Here is a 21,374-nt window from a genome sequence, read left to right on the forward strand (position 1 = left end):
ATTTCTTCCAGTCAAAACCAAAACAGTTCTACAGGCGAGGCATTCAAATGCTACCTGAACATTGGCAGAAGGTCATAGAGAGTGGAGGTGAATACATCACTGAGTGATTGCAAGGTACATAGCGTGACAGTAAAATAAAATAAAATAAAAATATAAGAACCACACAGACTTACGTACCGACCCAATAGTAGATGAAGCTGTAAGCCGCCTGGTGGCCATAATCATTAAGGCGTGAGGGCTGTATGGTTTGACATTGTGGTTAGCCGGTTCAAGTCTTGTTGGTTGAAAAAATATTTTACCATCAGAATGTTGGCCAGCAGGGTAGGAGAGGTGATGGTGTACAATTTATGATCACCAGATTGTGTGCCAAAAGCCTGGATTAAATTCCAAACCTCCCCACAGTGCTCATACAAAGCGAGGGCATATGACGGATGGAGACTTAAAGCTTTGAACAGACCCCTTTGTGCTATTCGACAGGAGTAGGCTATGTGCCGGCACTTGGTTTCACCCTCTCCCTTCCTATCATATATCATGTCATCCAGTTCGTCTCATTAACTCCTCTGATGAGGCTGACATCAGGAAGGGCATCTGGTCATAACACTTGCTACGAAAATTAATCTCTCTTCATACCCAACCCCACAGAGAAACGTAACAAGAGCTGTATATACATACATACATACATACATACATACATACATCATGTAGTAACTAAGTCTCCACATATATTTTGAAGAAACTGAAGTAATGATGCCTGACGATCATAATCCCATTGGCTTGATACCAAATATGGAAAAATAAAACGTTGCATTCATTTTCAGCATCTTGGAGAGATACATTTCCTTCAATGAATTGGAGAAAAAAGGTCTGAAATATTGGGCTACAAGCATGGAAACCACTTTCACCTCTGTAACCAGGCAAATGCTGAGGCTGTACCTTAATTAAGGCCATGGCCCAATCCTAGCCCTTTTCCATTCTTGAGTCGCCGAAAACCTTCAATACATTGGCGAGACCTTAAATCAATAGCAAAACAATTCACCTCTGTAAACCCACTTATCAGTCCAGATCAATCTTATGGCAGGCCAAATATTGCCACTACACCACAACAGTATGTCTTGAAGCTTTATATGCTGCTGAACGCTTGGCCCTCACTCTCCACTGTCAGATAGACAAGATCCAAATGAAAGAGAGGAAACACTCAAGGAAGCTCTTCGGGCCACATCAAAATTCTGAGGGCGAATATGGCCATAGATCAAATGAAAAGCTTTCGCTTCTTAGGAGGAAGCACAGTCTTATGTTTTACGATCATCTATCTTAAATGTCTAACACCGGAGTATCTCAAAGAATTCTTACTTTTCTCATGTCTTGAAAATGTACCATTCCATGCGCTAAGATATAGATGGACAATGAGAGAACCCCACTCCTTGAGCTAACAGCATGAATGCAGGAAGAGAAGAGCAGCTGACTTCTAATAGTTCATACTGTAAAGACTAAGAATGTGATATGTGGAGCCAAGGCGCAAGCAAAGCCACAGCAATGTACCTGGCTGAATGTACTATGTTTACACAACACAGTTTCTCGTTCATTGTTTATGCCGCATTCCAAAACAAATTTTTATGTTGGCCTACAGTATTTATGAGTACAGGTAGTAGTCAAACGAGTATTTAGTTATCACATGTAAAAACTAATTGCGTTTGGTATGCATAACCTAATGAAATAAATATAATTAAATGTATTTACTTAGCAGTTGGCATTTGTATACAAAGTAACTCATTTTGTTGAATAGAACAAAACATTAGGCACAATATCCAGAAAGACTGACAAGTGTTAACTGTGGTCCTAAGAGGCCAAAATTAATATGTTAAAATAATAATAATAATAATAATAATAATAATAATAATAATAATAATAATAATAATAATAATAGGAGGCATGCATTGTTTGCCATGGTAATTGCCTGCAGCAGTGCTAGTGATCAGAATGAGTACAGTGTTTGAATGGAACTTTAAATACCAGTATACATGAATTCAAGAGCACACATGACTGAAGAATATTTCATTAATTTCATTAATTTATACTAAATAGCACTTAACAGTGATTACAATAATCGTCAATATTTCTGAGTTCACTGGTACTATGTAATACACACCGCTTTAGCATCTGCTTTTCCTGCTCAGTGTAGTAAGGCCAATTCTCTTGGACGTCATTCCAAACATGGCGGAGTAAGTAGTACGAGTTATCCCGCATTGATGCCACCTGTTTCAGGACCTCCATCATGTTCTTCTTGTCTCGTTCTCGTAAGCCATCTGTAACAAAATACAAGAAGTCATACACACTAAATTCAATAGTAAAACAAGTTCATAATTTTTCAAAGAGGAATATGAACTGCATTGAAACTTTCTCTACATATTATTTAGACAAATCAACATAGGAACTTGTTTCAATATAAATCGACTTGGTCCACAGTGAGCGATTTGCACGCAGTCTACAGTGTGATGGTAACAATGCCAGATCTTAGCATAGATCCTTCCCATCAGAACAAATATGGCCTCGGCCACAATGGCTCAACTGGACAGAGCAACCGACATGAAATCGGGAGGTTCTGGGTTCAGATCCCACAGGCCCTTTTTGTTCTGTACTCAACATCTCTTCAAAACGTACTATATGTACTGAACAGGGCTTAATTTGTTGAAAGTGTTTTTAGAGTACTCTATTATTATTATTATTATTATTATTATTTGAATAACCTTTTTGAGGGTAAGATAAATCAACTTTGGTTACTTTTCTTTGAATTTAATTTTCTTCGTTTCCAGACTTAACTTCATTTTCTGAGAATAATATTCCTTTTCCTCTTGAGTCCATTTTCTTCCAGTTGTTAATTTCTTTCTCTCCTGAAATCCTGCCTTTCATGTTACTTCTCTGAAACATTTTCTGTTTTCTATTGTATCCATTTCAATTTCAGCGTTTTTCAAATCCTTTTCAATTTCAAAGAGCCATGTTGGCTTGGATTTGTAACTGTTCAGTAAGTTCAAGATTTGTTTAGTTAGTCTATTGTTATTCATTCTATAAATGTGTCCAAAAAACTGGAGTCTTCTTTTCCTCATTACAGTTGTCAGCTTTTCAACTTTTAAATATAGCTCTCTGATCATAGTCTAAATTCGGCACTGTTGCTTCTTATAGGTCCCAGTATTTTTTCCTCAAAATTCTTCTTTCAACTTCCTCTAATTTTTCAAGATCCTCAATTCTTGTAAGTTTAAGAGCTTCTGCTGCATATAAAATTTCTGGCCAGGCCACTGTTTGATAATGTCTTAGTTTTCAAGTTTCAGGACAGAGATTTCTTATTGTATATATTTTTTGTCATATGAAACATCCTTTCTATTTTGTTTACTCTTATATCTAATAGCTACCTTTTGTGTTGTTTGTTATCCATTCTCCCAGGTATTTAAAGCAATCTGTCCGAGATATTATGTTACTGTTAATGTGATATTTTGAGGGGCATTAACGATGTTTGTCATGAACTTTGTTTTTTCAAATGTTATTTGCAATCCTATTTTGGCCACTTGTTTCTGTAATTCTCATATTTGTTCTTGAGCATTATCTATTTGTGAATAACTCTGTATAGAGGAACAATTTGATTTTTACAGCTCGAGTTTATGAGTTGAAGAATGAGCCAGGTTCCAAGGTTGTACAACATATCCAGTTCCTACACTTTTGAGTTACTTGCAGAATTATCAAAAATATCCTGACACCCCTCTGTACACCTTAAGTAGAGCTTGGATGTCACTTCAACTGGTGCTGCTATAAAAGGCAGTTGAGGACTCTATAATAATCAGTGCCATGAGATACCTGCAGAATGGATGGAGCAAGGGAGCTTAGCAACTTCAAACGTGGAATAGCTGCCATACCAGTAAGTGATCAGTCAGCATTATTTTCACCTTTCTCCAAGCTACCTAAATCAACCGCCAGAATACAAGTGGTGTAAGTCCAAAAATGATTTTTTGTTTTAGAACACAGACGTGTTATACTCTCCCAGCAACGGGGCTTTTTCAGAGGACTAGTGAATGAAGTCCATAGCTGAGCTGTTTGTCTCCAGGTGGCAGCACTTTACATGACCAATCAACCAGCTGTTTAATATTTCAGAATACAAGTGAAGCAAGTCCACACTCCATGTTGTGTTTTGATGTTTTCTTGTTATAGCACCAGCTAATCATTACTATGGACAGAGAGGAGTGTATGGAAGACATTGGAGGTAAGTTTTAAAACTGATGTTATTAATCATATGAAATCATTTCTTGCCTATCAGTGTCATTGCAGCAGAAAAAAAGTCCTGAAATAAAATATTTAAACCCAGATTTGTCAATATGCAAAATGAACTGTATGTACATGCAGCAATGTAAAGAATAGAAAACACCAGTGGAAGATAAATTCTATTACAATGTTTTTGCAACCAAATTTAATCTCCATTTCAAGCTACTATCAAAAGACACAAGTTTCTGTGATGACACTCAAGATTTTCAGTGGAATAGAATTAAGCTAAACTATTGTCCCTGAAGCAAGAAAAAGAATTGAACTTCATACGAGCTGCTCAGGCTAACGAGAATTTAAAATTAGATGCAACTAATGTTTCAGATGAATATTATGCACTCACGTTTGAACTACAGAAAGCACTCACATTTTCAAAACTGTCCACATCAGTAGCATAAAGAGGAATCTGTGTGTATGCAACTTTGGAATACATTAATTGAAAATAATTATTTTATGTACACGAGGAATGAAACGGAAAGGGAAAGAGGATCGTAGGATCTTTCATCTCGCCTAGTGATGCATCTGACAAAACTTGCTAACATTGCAAGCATGTGATATTGTATTCCAACATGTGTACTGAACAATGAATGAAAACCTACAACCTGTTTTCCAGTCATTGACTGGGTCAGGGATGGAATGAAGCCCCCAGGATAGGAACTGTGCCAGCTGCCGAGGCCTGTCACACTCCTCTGGAGCAATGATTAATGACTGACAGATGAAATGAAATGATAAGGCTGGAATGAAAGATGATAGGGAAAACCGGAGTGCCCGGAGAAAAACCTGTCCCGCCTCTGCTTTGTCCAGCATAAATCTCACAGGGAGTGACTGGGATTTGAACCACGGAACCCAGCGGTGAGAGGCCAACGCACTGCCGCCTGAGCCACGGAAGCTGTACTGAACACAATGGGAATACAAAAAGGGCACTTGAATGGAATAACCTATTACGAACAACTGGTAAAGACACCGAAAAAATAGATAATAAATTCCTCATGTCAGGACATTCGTATCAACCTAATGATGCAGACACTGGCTTGATAGAAGTAAAGAGTATAAAGGCAACACGTATTTATTTGCCACGTGACTCGACAAGTTTACCGGGACAAGAAATTGAGAGTTAAAAAGAGTAGCAGAAGAGAAGATAAAGTGCTGGAAGAAATTTACTCAAAAACTGAAGGAAGACAGCAGAGGCTATATGAAACTATTGTTCAGAGTGATCAAAAACGAAAGGAATTCAAGTGAAACCATCAAAGCAATTGAGGATTCTAATGGAAACCTGGCCAGGAAAGAAGAGGACATCAGAGAGGTTCTGAGGAATCATTTTGACCGCCTACTGAACAGGACAGAAGCAGATCAGAGAACAAAAGAACCAGATGTTGAAACCCGCACAGAGATACCTCCCATTACATGGGCAGAAACAGAAACAGCCCTTCAGAAGATGCTGCAAAGGAAATCCCCAGGAATCGATGAAGTCAACACTGACATGATTAAAGCAGCAGGAGTCCAGGGTTTACAGTGGTTACACAGAGTGCTCAATGCAGTTTGGAAAGATGGCAATATACCTACTGATTGGAGCGAGGGTGTCATTGTCCCCCTGTTTAAGAAAGGAAATCACCGAAAATGCTCCAACTACCGAGGAATAACACTCCTTTCTCATGGGCTTAAAATTCTTGAGAAAATCCTAGGGAGCAGATTGCGAGTCATCTTAGAGTCACAGTTTGAAGAAGAACAGTATGGCTTCAGGCCTAACAGGTCCACAACAGACCTAATCTTCAGTGTACGTATATTAATGGAAAAATATTGGGAAAAAGGCAAAAGATCTGTTTATGGTTTTCCTTGACATTAAGAAGGCATATGACAGCATTGCAAGAGAGAAGATATGGGAATGCCTGAGAAAAAGGAACATGCCAGAGGGACTGGCGAGGACAGTTCAGACGCTGTATGAGAACTGTACCAGCTGAGTGCGATTGGGTGACGGACATTCATCCTGGTTCAAGACTGAAAGTGAAGTCCAGCATGGATGACATAACAAAGAACAAGAAAACCTCTGGTGAACTAAATGCAATGGCCTTTGCTGATGATGTTATGATCTGTGGAGAAACTGAGGAACAAGTACAGTCGAGACTCAATGAATGGAAGGTTAAGTTCCAAGAGTTCAATCTCAAGATAAGTGATCTCAAAACAGTAGTGATGGCAATAAACAGAGAGGGACAACCAGCGAACATCATGCTACCAAACCATCCACTAGAAAGTGTGGAAAGCTTTACATACCTCAGCAGTGTAATATCTCGAGATACACTAGTCGCAAAGGAGGTGGCAAATGGAGTGCAGAATAGCTCTCACTTTTACCAGCAAGTATGAACACTCCTCTGGGATACCAAAGTACCAACAAAATCAAAGCTGGTAATGTTCAATCAGTACTTCATACCAATCATAACCTTTGGTATTGAAACCTGCACCCTCACTAAGAAAGACTCATCAAGGTTGCAGGCATCCGCGATGAAGTTCCTTAGGTCCACAATTCAGAAAACCAAACTGGACAAGTTGAGGAATGACGCGGTTAGGAATGAAGCTGGGATTGGGACATCACTGTTAGATCGGATTAGCATGTTCATACTGAGGTGGTTTGGGCATTAAATGAGGATGGAGCCAACAAGGACAGCATATGTTAACTTGGAGCAACATGTTGCAGGGAAACGGATGGTGGGAAGACCAAGAACCCACTGGATGGACATCGTAAAGATGGACATTGCAGATCGGGGAAGGACACTGCAGGTCATTAACAACAGAACGTATCTCAACAAGACAGAATGGAAGAGGCTTGCCAACAGTACCTGGGAAACTGGAACTGTAAAGTGAGGATGATGATTAGGGAGCGGATTTTTATGCAAATGCACTTTTTTTTTGCGCAAGTTTTAACGCAAGTTACAAAGTTCATTATTCCTATTGTGCATCCCCAAGAGTAAAAACTTCATCTTATTTCACATAAAAACACATATTTTCACATTTTAAAAATGTAAATACATAAATCGCCAATATTTGTTAATCAATAACATTTAAAATGCTTCTGTGTTATAAAATAATGCTCATATTTTCATTTTACGATTACAGTATTGTTTTTAACAGTGTATTTAACATCATGTATCTGAATGTTTCGGCTATTTATAGACTTCCCTCCAGAAGTTCTAAAACTTGCTGGTCACTGGCTACATCATTACATTTAGACAGCGATTTGATTTGCTGCACAAGATGTTTCCTTGCATGATGTCATTCCAACTCGCTTTTATGAGTCAGCCTGCTCGGGTTTTGTTTATAGAATATCAGCGAAAGGCAATCGCGGAGAGATAAGGTGGCGTAACGGTACGCCATGGGAGACGGGGAAGAATATTGCCCGACCATTAGGTAGTGGCATTTCATCACTCCTAAGAGTAAGGTTAGCTGTTCGGGTCCATATATCATTCCCGTGGTTGTGCAATTTTGTACAGATTTATAAGAAATATTTCCTTCAGTGTCCGCTGCTATTCTTTTTATTATAACAGTGAATCACCATAAACTGTAAATGCGTGTCGTAATCTGCAAAATAATACCAAAAGAGAAGTAGAGTACAAGGTCGCGTTTTCAACAATATATAGTGGAATTTAAAAGCATTTTCACTACCGATGGAGAAGTATTATTTTGCCAACCGTGTGGTAAAACAGTAAGTGCAGATCAACGTTCTTAAGTAACCCAGCATTTGTCTGGAAATAAGCATAGTGCAGCTGCTTCGCGTGTGCGTTTGCGACAATTACTAATAGCTGAACCAGCTACTTCAAATGCACGCACATCTAAATATTCCCAGTATTATTTAGATGTGTGCAGAGCACTTGTTTGCGCCGACATTCTTCTTGGCAAAATAAATAATCTGGGAAGCTGATAGATTATAATAATCTGGGACTCAGAAATTTCCTACCAAAGAACATTTTGAGCCTCCAGACGAATCCACATTAAGGAAAAACTTATTTAAGGTAGATTGAGAGATCAATATTTATTTATTTATTTATTTATTTTTTTTTTTTTGCTATTTGTTTTACGTCGCACCGACACAGATTTGTCATATGGCGACCATGGGATAGGAAAGGTCTAGGAAGTAGAAGGAAGCAGCCGTGATCTTAATTAAGGTACAGCCCCGGCATTTGCCTGGTGTGAAAATGGGAAACCACGGAAAACCATCTTCAGGGCTGCCGACAGTGGGGCTCGAACCCACTATCTCCCGATTATTGGATACTGGCCGCACTTAAACGACTTCAGCTATCGAGCTCGGTCAATACTTTTTGAGTGCAAATCAAATGTTATAGTTAACTACTTACGAAGAAACTTTACAGAGAATTTCGGCAGTATGTGATAGCAAAAAACTGTGTGTGAGCATTGACGAAACCACTGATTCAAGTGGCAGAAAAGTAGGAAATGTTGTAGTTAGTGTGTTGATGAATGACAAAACTGCTTGTGAACATTCTTATTTACTAGCGTGTAAAGAAATGCTTGCTGCAAACCATGTCACTGTAACTAGGTTATTCAATGAAGCCATGCACTTACTTTGGCCAAAAGGTATAAAATAAGACCATATATTGCTATTCCTTACTGATAGTGCAGCTTACATGGAAAAGGCAGCCGAAGGCCTCTCTGTGAGCTTTCCGAAAACGATACACGTAACTTGCATTGTTCATGCTCTACACAGGTTATGTGAAACTGTGTGGGCTCAGTATCCTCAAGTGGATAAATTAGTGTGTAATGGCAAAAAAGCACCATCAAGAATCAATCTCTGCTTATTGTTATGCGGTGGGTTACCTGGCTTAGCGCTGGGGTATAGTACACAGACAATTTTGATTCAAGAGATACTGAAAGACAGCTCTTTGAAAAATGATTTGGCGTTTATATCTGCCAATCTAAGCTTCTTGTGTAAAACTATAGATATACTTGAAAAATCCACTAACCTGTTGTCCGAAACAGTGAAGAAAGTGCGTACTGTTGAAAATAAATTAGATTCACTCCCGGTTTCGCAGGTACAGGGACTGTTAAAGGTCAAATATAAAAATTTGTTCAGGATAAAACAGAGGATTTCGAACAATGCGCCAAATTTCTAATGTATTAGAGGGGGCTCATGTTGGCGAAATTGATGGCATTAGTGTTGGTGACATTCCTCTCTTTAATTATGCACGTCTAACTTCCTGTGATGTGGAGCGATCGTTTTCGCAGTATAAGGTGTTCTTTAGAGATAATTGTCATGCATTTGTGATGGATAATTTGGAGATGACCTTTGTTGTTCACTGCAATTCTAAGACTACTTCTAGCAACTAATATTCCAACGTGTGATGGGCGAGTACGAACTGGTACCATTTTTTCAAAGATGATAGGTTGTTTTTGCTATATTTAAACAAAACATTACATTTTTTTTAAAACAACCATTCATAATATCTACTCTGGCATATCAAAAATACTGCAAGTTTCCATACACAGACACCCATTTGCCTTAAGGAGCACGTTTGGTAGCACCATATTCTAATACAAAACGGTATACTTATTTACTTCTTGAACACGAGTAGTTATGTGATATTTAAAGGAAAATTTTAATTTGTTATCACATATTTTAAAGTTTTCCAGCACATAAAAAAATTTTCACATTTTTAGCACATAAAAATCCGCTCCCTAATGATGATGATGATGATGATGATGACGACGACGACGACGACGACTGGGTGACTATTATAAAAGAATCAAAGAGGGAAAATCCTTTTATAACAGTTCAATTGAGGCATACTGACTTCTTATCCACCAAGAAACTGGAAGAAGCCATTGTGAACCAAAGAAAAGCTGTTGGTGGTCACAATGTTCATTCGCTACAAGTGCAATGGTTGACATAGAGGGATGTGAATTTTCACTAAAATACAAGACCAACCTCAATCCGAACATACAGTTTCATGAACTTAATTTGGCAAAGGAAGTTAAAGGAAGATCAGCACTACGGCTACAAAAACAAGATTGTCCCTACATGCTGTGACGTGCAGTTACTGACGTGAAGAAGGATATGTTGGATCTGCTGCCTTTTACTCCTCCCATCCACCATACTTTCTTTAAGCATCTTCCTTGCATTTCAAACACTTGTCAATCACAGCTTGCTCAAAAAGACGTTCTATGTGTGAGTGTGTAAAAAAATGTGATCAATACAAGAACTACGAATGGAAACATTAGAATGATGTAGTTTTGTCAATTACAAATTTCAAATGAAAATGTTAATATTGTGAATCAAATGGTTTGTAATAATTTTCTGCAGACAACTGAAGCAAGTCCACAATTTCTATTTCAAAAATTATTATAATTTCAAATGTTTATTCTGTGTACTGAAATTCGCATGGAACGAGTGAAGTACTATTTTTTTCTTGTACACCAAATTAAAAATATATGCCAAGTTTTTTATTCCTATATATCTTTAACTCCCAATGTCACAAAAACATTTTTTCTAGACTTACACCACTTGTATTCTGAATGCCTCATATGCGATTATAGAGGAAATGGGAAGAGATACCCACCACAACAAAATCGTGGTTGGGTAGGCCACATGTATTGACCGACAGGGACCATCCAGCATTGAAGAAAGCTCTATGGGCAAGTTACACAACACAGTCACTATGAATTCCACTGTGCCACTAATTGTGCAGCTAGCAGCACCATGACAGTGCAGTTAGAGATATGAGGACTGGGGTTCAAGGCTCAGGTACCAACCCATAAACCTCACATTTCATTAGCGAATACTCAGCACAGTGTTTGGTGGGTGTAAAGAGCACCCTACCTGGTCTGTGGACAATTGGAAATGCATGATTTTGATAGATTAAGAGTTTGGAGGGTTTGAGTGTAGTTACAACAAACCATGATTGATTATAATCACCTATTCAATACATCAAATGTTATTACATTTAAAGTTTCCTCATTAATGTGAAGTTATATGCGGGACATGTTTCATTCAGCCAATCTAGAATCTCAAAGGTTGGTTTATGTTCGTAATTAATGACTTAAAAACTATTTGTATATTTTACAATCTTAAACTTATTTTACTAAAATATCATAGAAGGCAGAATCATTGGTAGCATGCCTTATTAACAAGGACTTAAGAATGGAAAAGTTGATAAAAATACATTCATTTAAAATTGTGGTAGAATAAGTTTGTTCTCACATATTTTCAAACAATTAGTATGTCTAAAATCTTGAAGAATGACTTGTGATTCAATCTTAAGAACTGTATCCAAATATACCCATTAATGAAACTATTAACATCATCAAACTAAATCTTTCCAAACATAGCAGATTAAGCAAATGCAAAATAGAAGAATTCATTAACTTATTGGAATTCATCTTAAACAATACTTATTTCACCTTTAATAAAAATATTTACCATCAAACGTGCTTAGCAATGGGTGACCCCATGTCGGGCATATTGCCTGACATATATATGGATCATCTGGAGCAAAAAATAAAATTAAAATAAAAACAGGCATAAAAGGGCTTTGCCTTTGGCTTAGATATGTAGACACCACCTTTGTCATAATAGTCAACAAAACAATAGTGAAAAAAATCCTAGATTTCTTAAATAATATTGACCCAAATATAAAATTCACGAAAGGGGACGAATCTAACAACTCAAACATTCTAAACATTAGTATAACGCGATTAGGAGACAAATTTGACTTTCAAATATTTAGAAAACTATCATACGCTCTGTTAATGACAAAAAAGATTCACTCCACCCAAAATCACATAAGCAGGTGGCTTTTTTTAGTTTAATTTATAGAGCTTTCAAAATCCCCCTTCCAGATAATAGTTTTTAAAAATAATTCAAATTCATAAAAGCTTCAATTAATAACTACAAAATGGATATAGTTAATCGTATCATCAATAAAGTAAAACACAAGTTAGCACCTAATCTTACTCCCGACAAAACTAAGAAAACCAAAATTGCAACATTTACATTCACTAATCCAGCCATTTATTAAATACCTAATTCTATTAAGGAGATGTTAATATACCAGAACACAAACAAAACCAAAACATTTTTTTTAAACCACAACAGCATAAATTCAAGCAATAACCCATATCTAAGTTCTGGTATCTATAGACTAACGTGTAGAATGTAAATTTTCATACGTCGACCAAACTGGCCGTAGCTTTCTCGCAAGATACCTTGAACATGTTAATGCTGCAAAACACAATAAATATTCTGATATGGGTGTGAAATTCATATTAATGAGGAAACTCTAAATGTAATAACATTTTGATGTATTGAATACGTGGTTTATAATAAAACACTGTTTGTTGTAATTAAACAGACCTTCAACATGGATTAAAAGATGAGGTTAGTTACTTGGGTTTGTGTGTAGAAAATGTCAGATGAATGATACATACCAGCCTGTACAGTGCCTACAGTGAAATTTGGAGACAGTGGGGATGACAGTTTGGGGATGTTTTCCATGGAAGGGGCTAGGTTCTCTCATAATACTACACAGCATGTTACAGGTGAAAGGATAGAAGGACTAGCCCCGAACCCTTGACCTCAATCCTATCAAACACCTCTGGGAAGAAACTTCATTCCAGCACTCAACAACCCACATTATTAACTGCTCTTGCTACAGCACTACAGGAAGAATGGTTTGCCATTCCCCCAGAGACATTCCAGCACTTGGTAGGCAAAGTTGGAGCTGTAATAGAGGACACTCCTATCAATGTTCACTTCAGGGCAGGATTGTTTTGAGTAGGTGTTCTGATGCTTTTGGTCAAATAAGCAACAAGATTACAGTTGTACGAGTATGTCAAAGATATGTCAGACTTTTCATGCGAAAATGCTACATTCACTGACAAGGAGGTAGCTTTTAGAAAGAAGCAACTGACAAAGTCACTGAACATTATTAACAGTTCTACATTAAAAAATATGCCATTATTATCTGTTTTAGGAATTCATACCAGCTATACCCACAGGTTTAAATAAAGAATCTAAGCAGCTTCACTGTGGAATGGCACAGCTCCCAGGTTAAACATTTTACTGGTATTTTACAATAGCGTATAATATAGTAACTTTTTTTACAAGTTGTTTTACGTCACACCGACACAGATAAGTCTTATGGCAACGATAACTAATTTTAAATAACCAGTGTGTATTCCTTCAGGAATAAGACAATTCACAGAATATACCAATTCCCTAAGGACTGTCAATAAAAGAAGTGAATTCTCTATGTTATGACAGTGATTAGCAACTTTCACTATAAATATATAATACCAGATTTACTTACCTTTATACATTCGGTCAAAAAGTTCTGGCTTCTTGTACGTTCGAACTGCTAAGAGATGAATAAGTCGCTCCCTATAAAGAGTAGTATCCACAATATCTTAGTGATGACTTCATTATCCGATGTTATCACAAGTATTTATATAATTTAATACGTTTGATTTTGTCTCATAATACTATAAGTACCTGATTGGCCTCTTCATGATATCCGGATTTCCTGGCTTCTGTGCATAGTTATTGCCCTGTGGTTTGGTATGGATGGAGGGAGGAGCATTGCCACCGTTGAGGACACCATGATGTGCTGGGTGATAGCCATTTAGTGGTTTCAAATTTGACGGATACTTGAGCGATGGCGACGCTGTGTCTGGATCGTTCTTTGGAGGTATATATCCCCTTCCACTGGGCAATTTAACTTTCTTTCCTATGTGAGGTCCTCCAGGCTTTATTTCTCTTGTACTAAAACAGAAAAGGAAGTGTTAGAGGAATAACTCGAGCAACAGTCTATTCCTATCTTCACCATGTACCCTACAATATCTACAATTTTAAGAAGAAACACACAGTACTGCTAAAAATGAAAATATTAGGATCACGAAAATTCCTATCTAACAGATAAGCCAACATACACTTATGATTGATTGAGATGACAACCAGCCCTTTTACCTCATGTTATCTTCCAAGTTCTCCCTCTGCACAGCTACTCCAAGAAAACAATTGTATATGAACTGATGAGCAAATTTTTATGCCAAATAACAGAATACAAGCAGCTTCAAAACACCAGAGATACGAAAGTCCTTTGCTAATTTATAGTAAAACATTTATATCTTTCAGTACTCTAAATACCCACTGCCAAGCGTAATGGTTAGCACTATTAGCTGCAGTCTTTGGAGGCCCAGGTTCAATTCTTGGTACTACCAGAGATTTAAAAAAGGCAGGAAAGCTGGTATGTCACTAAAACGGTACAACCACCTCGCCTCCATCGATGGTGCACATGAAAAGAGTTGCACCACCTCGGGACAAGGACATAAGTGTACTTATTTTTAGTACTATAAACAGTTAAAAATCTTGTTACCACTTAGTTATCATTAAATTAATGGTCTGCTCCAGTACATTATATACTACAATATTTGTCACTGGTAAAACAGAGTTAATAAATAGTACAGGATTCAACAGTAACTTCCAGGAGCTCCTTAGACAAACACATTTTTTCCTAGACAATTACAGGAATGACTCATCGAAGGTACACAGATATCAAAGCGAAACACAAACTCATGTTAAGAATAGAGAAAGTGTGGACCTAAGCACCTACTCAGTAAGTCGTGTAGAGCTTTCAATGCAAGCATTAACTAACTGTTAGCTTGCATTCAGAAGTTCATGGATTCGAACCAGACTGTCAATAGTGCTGAAGGTGGTTTTCTGTGGTTTCCCCTCATTTTCACATCATGCAAATATTGGGCCTGTACTTTCTTCCAGTCCTAGCCTTGTCTTATCCCACTATCGCCGTAAGACCTATCTGAGTCTGTGCAATGTATAAAAAGTAGAGAAAAAAGAAATAACATTACTTTTATTTCTTAAAAGAAAAATTGAACTGGAAAGGAAGGCAAAGCTATCTTCAAAATTGTCATCGTAAATAACACTTCTCCACCAACTACTTAACTGTATCAAAAGTAAAGGATTTGTTGGAAAAGTGTACTGAATGTGGTGATTAACCTTTTAAGTGCTGCAGTTGACCCTTTGGTACCTCAGTGTTGAGATTTTTAATTCATATGTAAAAAAAAAAATAAAAAAAATTGTAGAAGCCTCAATGTTTAACTAATCAGTGGGCTTATTAGCTTAAAATGTTTTGTAAATGTTGGTTCTTTATAAATCTAAAGTGTAGGATTTTCCATTTGCATTATGTTCAATATTATTTCGAGTTCTCGTGCACCATCTATAGACGGACGTAGCAGTGCTGGACAGGCCGTGTCAGCCCGTATATAGGCGGGCGTAGCACTCATCGGGTTGAACAAAAGAACATCTTTTGTAAGAGAAATATTCTAGCCCTGTACAGGAGGAAGCATCTATCTTTTATCTATTTTTCATTAAGAACAGGTAAAAAGAAAAAGCAATTTAATACAACAGGGAAGAGAGAGAGAGAGCCAATGAAGTACAATAACAGATGGACGGTATGCCTGACATCAGCACTCCTTGTGGAAGCAAGTTAATGAAGAGCAGCCATGTTTTGTGTTGTCATGACAAAGTGAGTGTGTGGCACAAGAACAAAGATCAGCTGACATATTGAAGGTGGTGACTGAACTTCATAAGTCTGAAGAAGTGAAAAGTTAGACTGTTACCTTCAAGAATGCCCTAGCTGCACTAATCAGAGTAATAAACCCAAGAATCTATTGTATTTAAAGGAAGTACATACTAAATGACAATTGAGATTCCTATTTGTAATTAAAATTACATTAATGCTTACACCGAGTTAAGTAGTGAAAGTCATGGTGATTATTGGGTTATGTTTCAGTTTCCCTTTAAAGAACAAGGAATTAACTCAACAGTGGGTTGTGAGGATGAAAAGAGACAAATGGTATCCCACTCAATAGTCACTTATGCTCTGTACATTTTGCAGATAGCTACATGCATCACACAAATGATCAGTGAAGATTACTAGCAAATGCCGTTCCAATAGATTCTTCTCTCATCTATCCTATCCGACCACATTTGGTCAACTCGTTCTTTTCCGACCCCGACGGTATTACGTAAGGAGGCCTACGAAGTCTTTCACGCCCTTCGTGGCCCTTGTCTTTCCTTAGCCGATACCTAAATTTTTCGAAGTGTCGGATCCCTTCCATTTTTTCTCTCCGATTAGAGTTATATAGAGGATGGCTGCCTAGTTGTACTTCCTCTTAATACAATAATCACCACCACCACCTCAGCACTGCAACTGAAAAACGGTTATATTCTTGTAACCGTTTCATTCAACAACGGTTGTGTTCCCAAAATGGTTGCGTTCTATCTTTCCTAGCTGTAATGGGTATTACAAACAGTGACACATGCACGGAGCCTCAAGGAGGGTTGTAATGCAGAAACAGGGGAGGTCCGCCTGCAAGCCTCGTATCGAGAGCATGGGAAGCAGTGAGTTACCGTGCACACTAACTTAGCACACGAGGGCGAAACGTAGGCAACCAAGAATGAGTTAGCTGGAAAATTTATAATGTCCAATAACGGACCATTATATTGGTATTATAAATTTACTCATTCAGGACAAATATTTTAGGTTCCCTATGGGAATCAACATCTACATCATTTGACGGCCAAGCAGGCATCTATTTTTGGAAATGAGACATAGCTCTCACAGTGCATTGGCACTGCTGGTGGCTTCAAATAACCTATGCAGTGGCCTCCACGGTATGCACTAGCCTTGCGTCTTGGGTGGTGTGCTAAGTCCCAACTGACGAGCCTAACTTAGCACACGAGGGCGAAACGCAGGCAACCAAGAATGAGTTAGCTGGAAAATTTATAATGTCCAATAACGGACCATTATATTGGTACCATATCCAGAGGCGATACTAGCCCTGGCGGGGTGGGGCCTCAGTTTTAGTGAAGTAATTATTTTAAAATTCCTTGATTAATAAAGAAATTTATAATTTACAGATATAATGTATTTGAAATAAACCCGTTAATGGTTGTGCTAATGTTGCCCATTGTATTTTCATGAACATGGTTACTTTTCTTTTGAATTCTGTTACCAAGACTTTCAATTCCAAACAGCCGCCCCCTTCCCCCCCTCCAAGTTTTAAGTATCTAGAACCGCCACTGCCCATATTGTAATAGGCTACAACTGAAAGAGGAACAACATATATTTATAGCAATTAATTCCATTTTTATTCTTATTCTACTAAACCTTAAAATATTTTTATAAATGTATACACACACAGAGAATACAGAAACATTAGTAGCAACTACTATTCAGTGTGTGGATTCTCAACCATTACTGCATCTCTTTCTGTAATATTACGCCATTTAGCCATTTTTTTAGTGAGATATGTTGTAGCTTATTCGAACTGACGATTCACCTCCGACCTACAATTACCAATAAAAATGAGTTAATTGTCTTAGTTTGAACAGTAAGCATCATTGCGTCACTAATATAACAAAGAAAATTCAATAAAGTCAGATAACACCTACCTCAGGTAAGGCAGCTTGACTTAAAACAAGTTTAGGAAAACTGCGGTTCAGAGCTCAATTTTATATGGAGATTTTGTTATTTTAAGTAGCATTTTATAACTATATTTGCATTTCTTTTTGAAATGCTTCGCAATTTCATGGTGTTCTTCACTAACATATATGTTATATTCTTCGGCGTGTTTTAAAGAATAATATCGATTAATGTTAATTTTTTTTGCTAGTGGTTTTACGTCGCACCGACACAGATAGGTCTTATGGCGACGATGGGGGAAAGGCCTAGGAGTTGGAAGGAAGCAGCCACGGCCTTAATTAAGGTACAGCCCCAGCATTTGCCTGGTGTGAAAATGGGGAAACCACGGAAAACCACATTCAGGGCTGCCGACAGTGGATTTAAAAATTCCACTAATCATAGTACCACGGTATAATAAAACACGACAAAATATAACGTGCTATTGGAAGGTCATACCACAACTAGCGTGTCCACTGCTGCTTGTTATGAAGCAAGGGTGAGGAAGCGACTGATAGCAGCTGAAGATCTCACTCACCATATCCCTGCATGGGTAAGAGCTAATCTGTCATCATCCCTCTTCAAGGACAAGACTTTGTGACGTTGCGGCATCTAGCAGAAACTGGCTGAACTACCAGCACTAGAATTCGGCCTACACTCGTAAGTCAATAAAGAGAGCTTTATTAAAATCACGATTAAATATATAAAGAATCCCTCATTTTTAAAGTATGTTAAAGTAGCCCCTCAGAGAAAAATATAAACTTCCCTACGGTATAGTTTGCTTCTAATTTGAAAACAAGTTTACGAAAACTGCGGTCAGAGCTCAATTTTATATGGAGATTCGTTATTTTAACTAACATTTTATAACTATATTTGCATTTCTTTTTGAAATGCTTTTACACTAATGAAAAGTGTATTGCAGACTACCGTACGCTATAAAAACAAAATAATTTTACCTTGTTCCGCTTCCTTATAAAAACGCTTACAAACTTTTGACCCATGTTACAACAACTACTGAGCTGGTGGCCGGCCGTTACAGCTCCGGCCGCCTCTTAAGTTTGAATATAGGTTGTAAGTGTTACGTGTGTATTCTTAATCCCTATTTATTTCTTTTTTCATGATTCTTGCGCAAGTTCATCTCACCACATGTTTTTCGTGCGGCGATGTGCAGTTTGTGTTGCTGTGTTTCACCTTGTAATAAACAGTTGGAGGAAATGGTGCGTCACTATTTGTAACAAGTTTTTTTTTCTTTTTGGTTTGTTAATTTTAATAAATTTTCTTGTGTGGCAAGGTTCCGTTTGACCACGTGTTTTGTAGTAAAGTGATATCTTCGTATTTCGTATGCTGTGTCCGCGTTCCGAAAGTCTTCGTTTATAAATTTCAATATGTTTATGTCAAGTTTTTCTTCGATACGTGTGTTTTGATCGTAACATCTGTGGGATTACTTGTTGCTTTAAGCTATGTCATTAAATTAGGCTAAGTGCTGTACTCCTCGTGCGGCTTTCCTTATCTTCTGAACAGTTGGTGTACGTGTCTGTGTTGGAAACAGATGATTGCTTGACCTACCCCGAGATTATGAGTGCTCAAATTCCTCAAGTTTCTCCTGTCGTGATAGACTTGTTCTTCTTCCAGGCCACGTGTATTGTAGTGTAAATTGTCAGATGGATCATGGTTTTTGGTCAAGTTTTAGAATGGAGTCTTTTGTTTTTCTGAAATCTTTGTTTCTGTAAATTGTAGGCAATAATTTTGAGGTTAATGTTCGTAAATTTTCGTCTATTTCTTCGGGTGATTTTCTGTTCGCGTATTTTGAGGTTAATGTTCGTAAATTTTCGTCTATTTCTTCAGGTGTTTTTCTGTTTGCAAGTTTTGATGTTAAAGTTTGTAACTTTTCATCGATCTCTTTGAGTGTCTTTGTTCGTAAATTTGGTGTTATAGTAAATTATTTTCAAAATTTTGTCCCTTAATGCTTGCTGCATTTTATTTGGCAGTATTCCACGTGTGATCTAAAATTATTTTGTGTCTTATTTTAGCTTGGTATAAATTTAAATTTCCGGTCATGTGATGTTTTTGGTCTGTTGCTGTGTTTGGGTTCGTTTCTGAGTAGATATGGGACTATTTGGGGTACGTTTCTGGTCAGCTGCTAAATTCAAAAGTTTCCTAGTTTGTGTTGTGCTTTTCCATCGTGTGTCTGTTACCATGTCACGAATATTTATTAACCCGTGTGTTCCTATACTTGTTAGGAAGGGTCTACATTGACTGTGGTAGTCTTGTAGGGTGAAACGCGATCACCATATTAACAGGCCAGCGTTCGCTGAGGCCCATTTTGGGCAAATTTGACAGGTTACGGATCTGCACTTGTGCTCGTGACATGTTTGAAATCTAGTGTAACTGATATGAGATTCTTGTGTGATCTTTTGGCCCAGTATTAGGTGCCTAGATGGAAAATGATGTCGCTTGTTATTGTAGAATGATTACCAAGAAGATTTTCTTTTAACGTTAAGAATTTCATATTTAGGTTCCAGAAAAACTCCTTCATATTATCCCTCAAATTCTACACAACCATAGCCAACTTAGTCAACTTGAGATAGCTGACTTTATGTCTATCTTGAAGCTTTTAATCAATAACAACTACTTTACATTCGATAAAATAATATACAAGCAGGACGGCCTAGCCATGGGTTCACCAGCCTCCGGCATTTTAGCAGAAATATATCTAGATTTTTTAGAACATACAAAAACAGACAATAATGCAACATTTAACAACATACATCTCTGGTCCAGGTACATCGATGATGTATTTATTATTATGGACCAACGCACTATAGACGCAGCTACCACTCTAACACATCTTAACAATATCGACACAGACATTAAATTTACACTAGAATCCGAAGTCAACAATACCATCAATTTTCTAGATCTCACTATCACCAGACTCCCATCTTCCTTTAAATATAAAGTCTATAGAAAACCTACACATACTGCTACGACAATACAACAGGACTCTACTCATCCCCCTAATCATAAACGGGCTACCTACAATAGCCTAGTACACCAAGCATTCAATATTCCTATGTCAAAATCAGACCTTAATAAAGAATTAAACACTGTGATTTTTATTTTGTATTCCTGGCTTAATTGTGCCTTAATTTGACTGGTGTGACACATAATGCGTAATGTGAGTTTATTTTATGACTATATGACATGGTAAATGAATAGTGACTTACTAACCTCAATTCATTGAAAATGGTTGCAAGCTAACGTAATTATTTTTTCCCCTGTTTTGAGTTTCCTTGCAACATTATAAAGTTTTCCTTTTAGTTGTTTCGTTCTTTTTCTTAATGTTGGGTGATTAAGAATGCACACGGTAACTTAATTTAGTAATTATAAGGGATTTATTTATAAATAAAATTTTTGTTTTGGGGTTAAACATCCAGCCGGATACATTGGCAATTTCATAGGTTATTTAAGAATATTAGTTGTAATAAGCATGGTCGCTGTGACCATGTTATGTATAATTTAATGTAATGTATTTTGGACTAAGATTAGAATTTTATTCATGTGCTTAGTTAGGGATTCTGTAATGTTTCTGGT

General features: G+C 37.3%; 1 protein-coding gene across 1 annotated transcript in view; it reads right to left on the minus strand.

The window, feature by feature from the left end:
• Nucleotides 1–21,374, minus strand: part of Su(Tpl) (Suppressor of Triplolethal) — a 471,359-nt gene that overhangs the window by 46,037 nt on the left and 403,948 nt on the right. The window contains exons 5-7 of the mRNA XM_067149282.2: nt 13,793–14,062; nt 13,611–13,681; nt 2,147–2,303 (exon numbers count right to left, since the gene is read on the minus strand). Coding sequence (XP_067005383.2) covers nt 2,147–2,303; nt 13,611–13,681; nt 13,793–14,062 — 498 coding nt within the window. The remainder of the gene's footprint in view (nt 1–2,146; nt 2,304–13,610; nt 13,682–13,792; nt 14,063–21,374) is intronic.

Source organism: Anabrus simplex, chromosome 1, assembly GCF_040414725.1.
Source record: "Anabrus simplex isolate iqAnaSimp1 chromosome 1, ASM4041472v1, whole genome shotgun sequence".
Classification (NCBI taxonomy): Eukaryota; Metazoa; Arthropoda; class Insecta; order Orthoptera; family Tettigoniidae; genus Anabrus; species Anabrus simplex.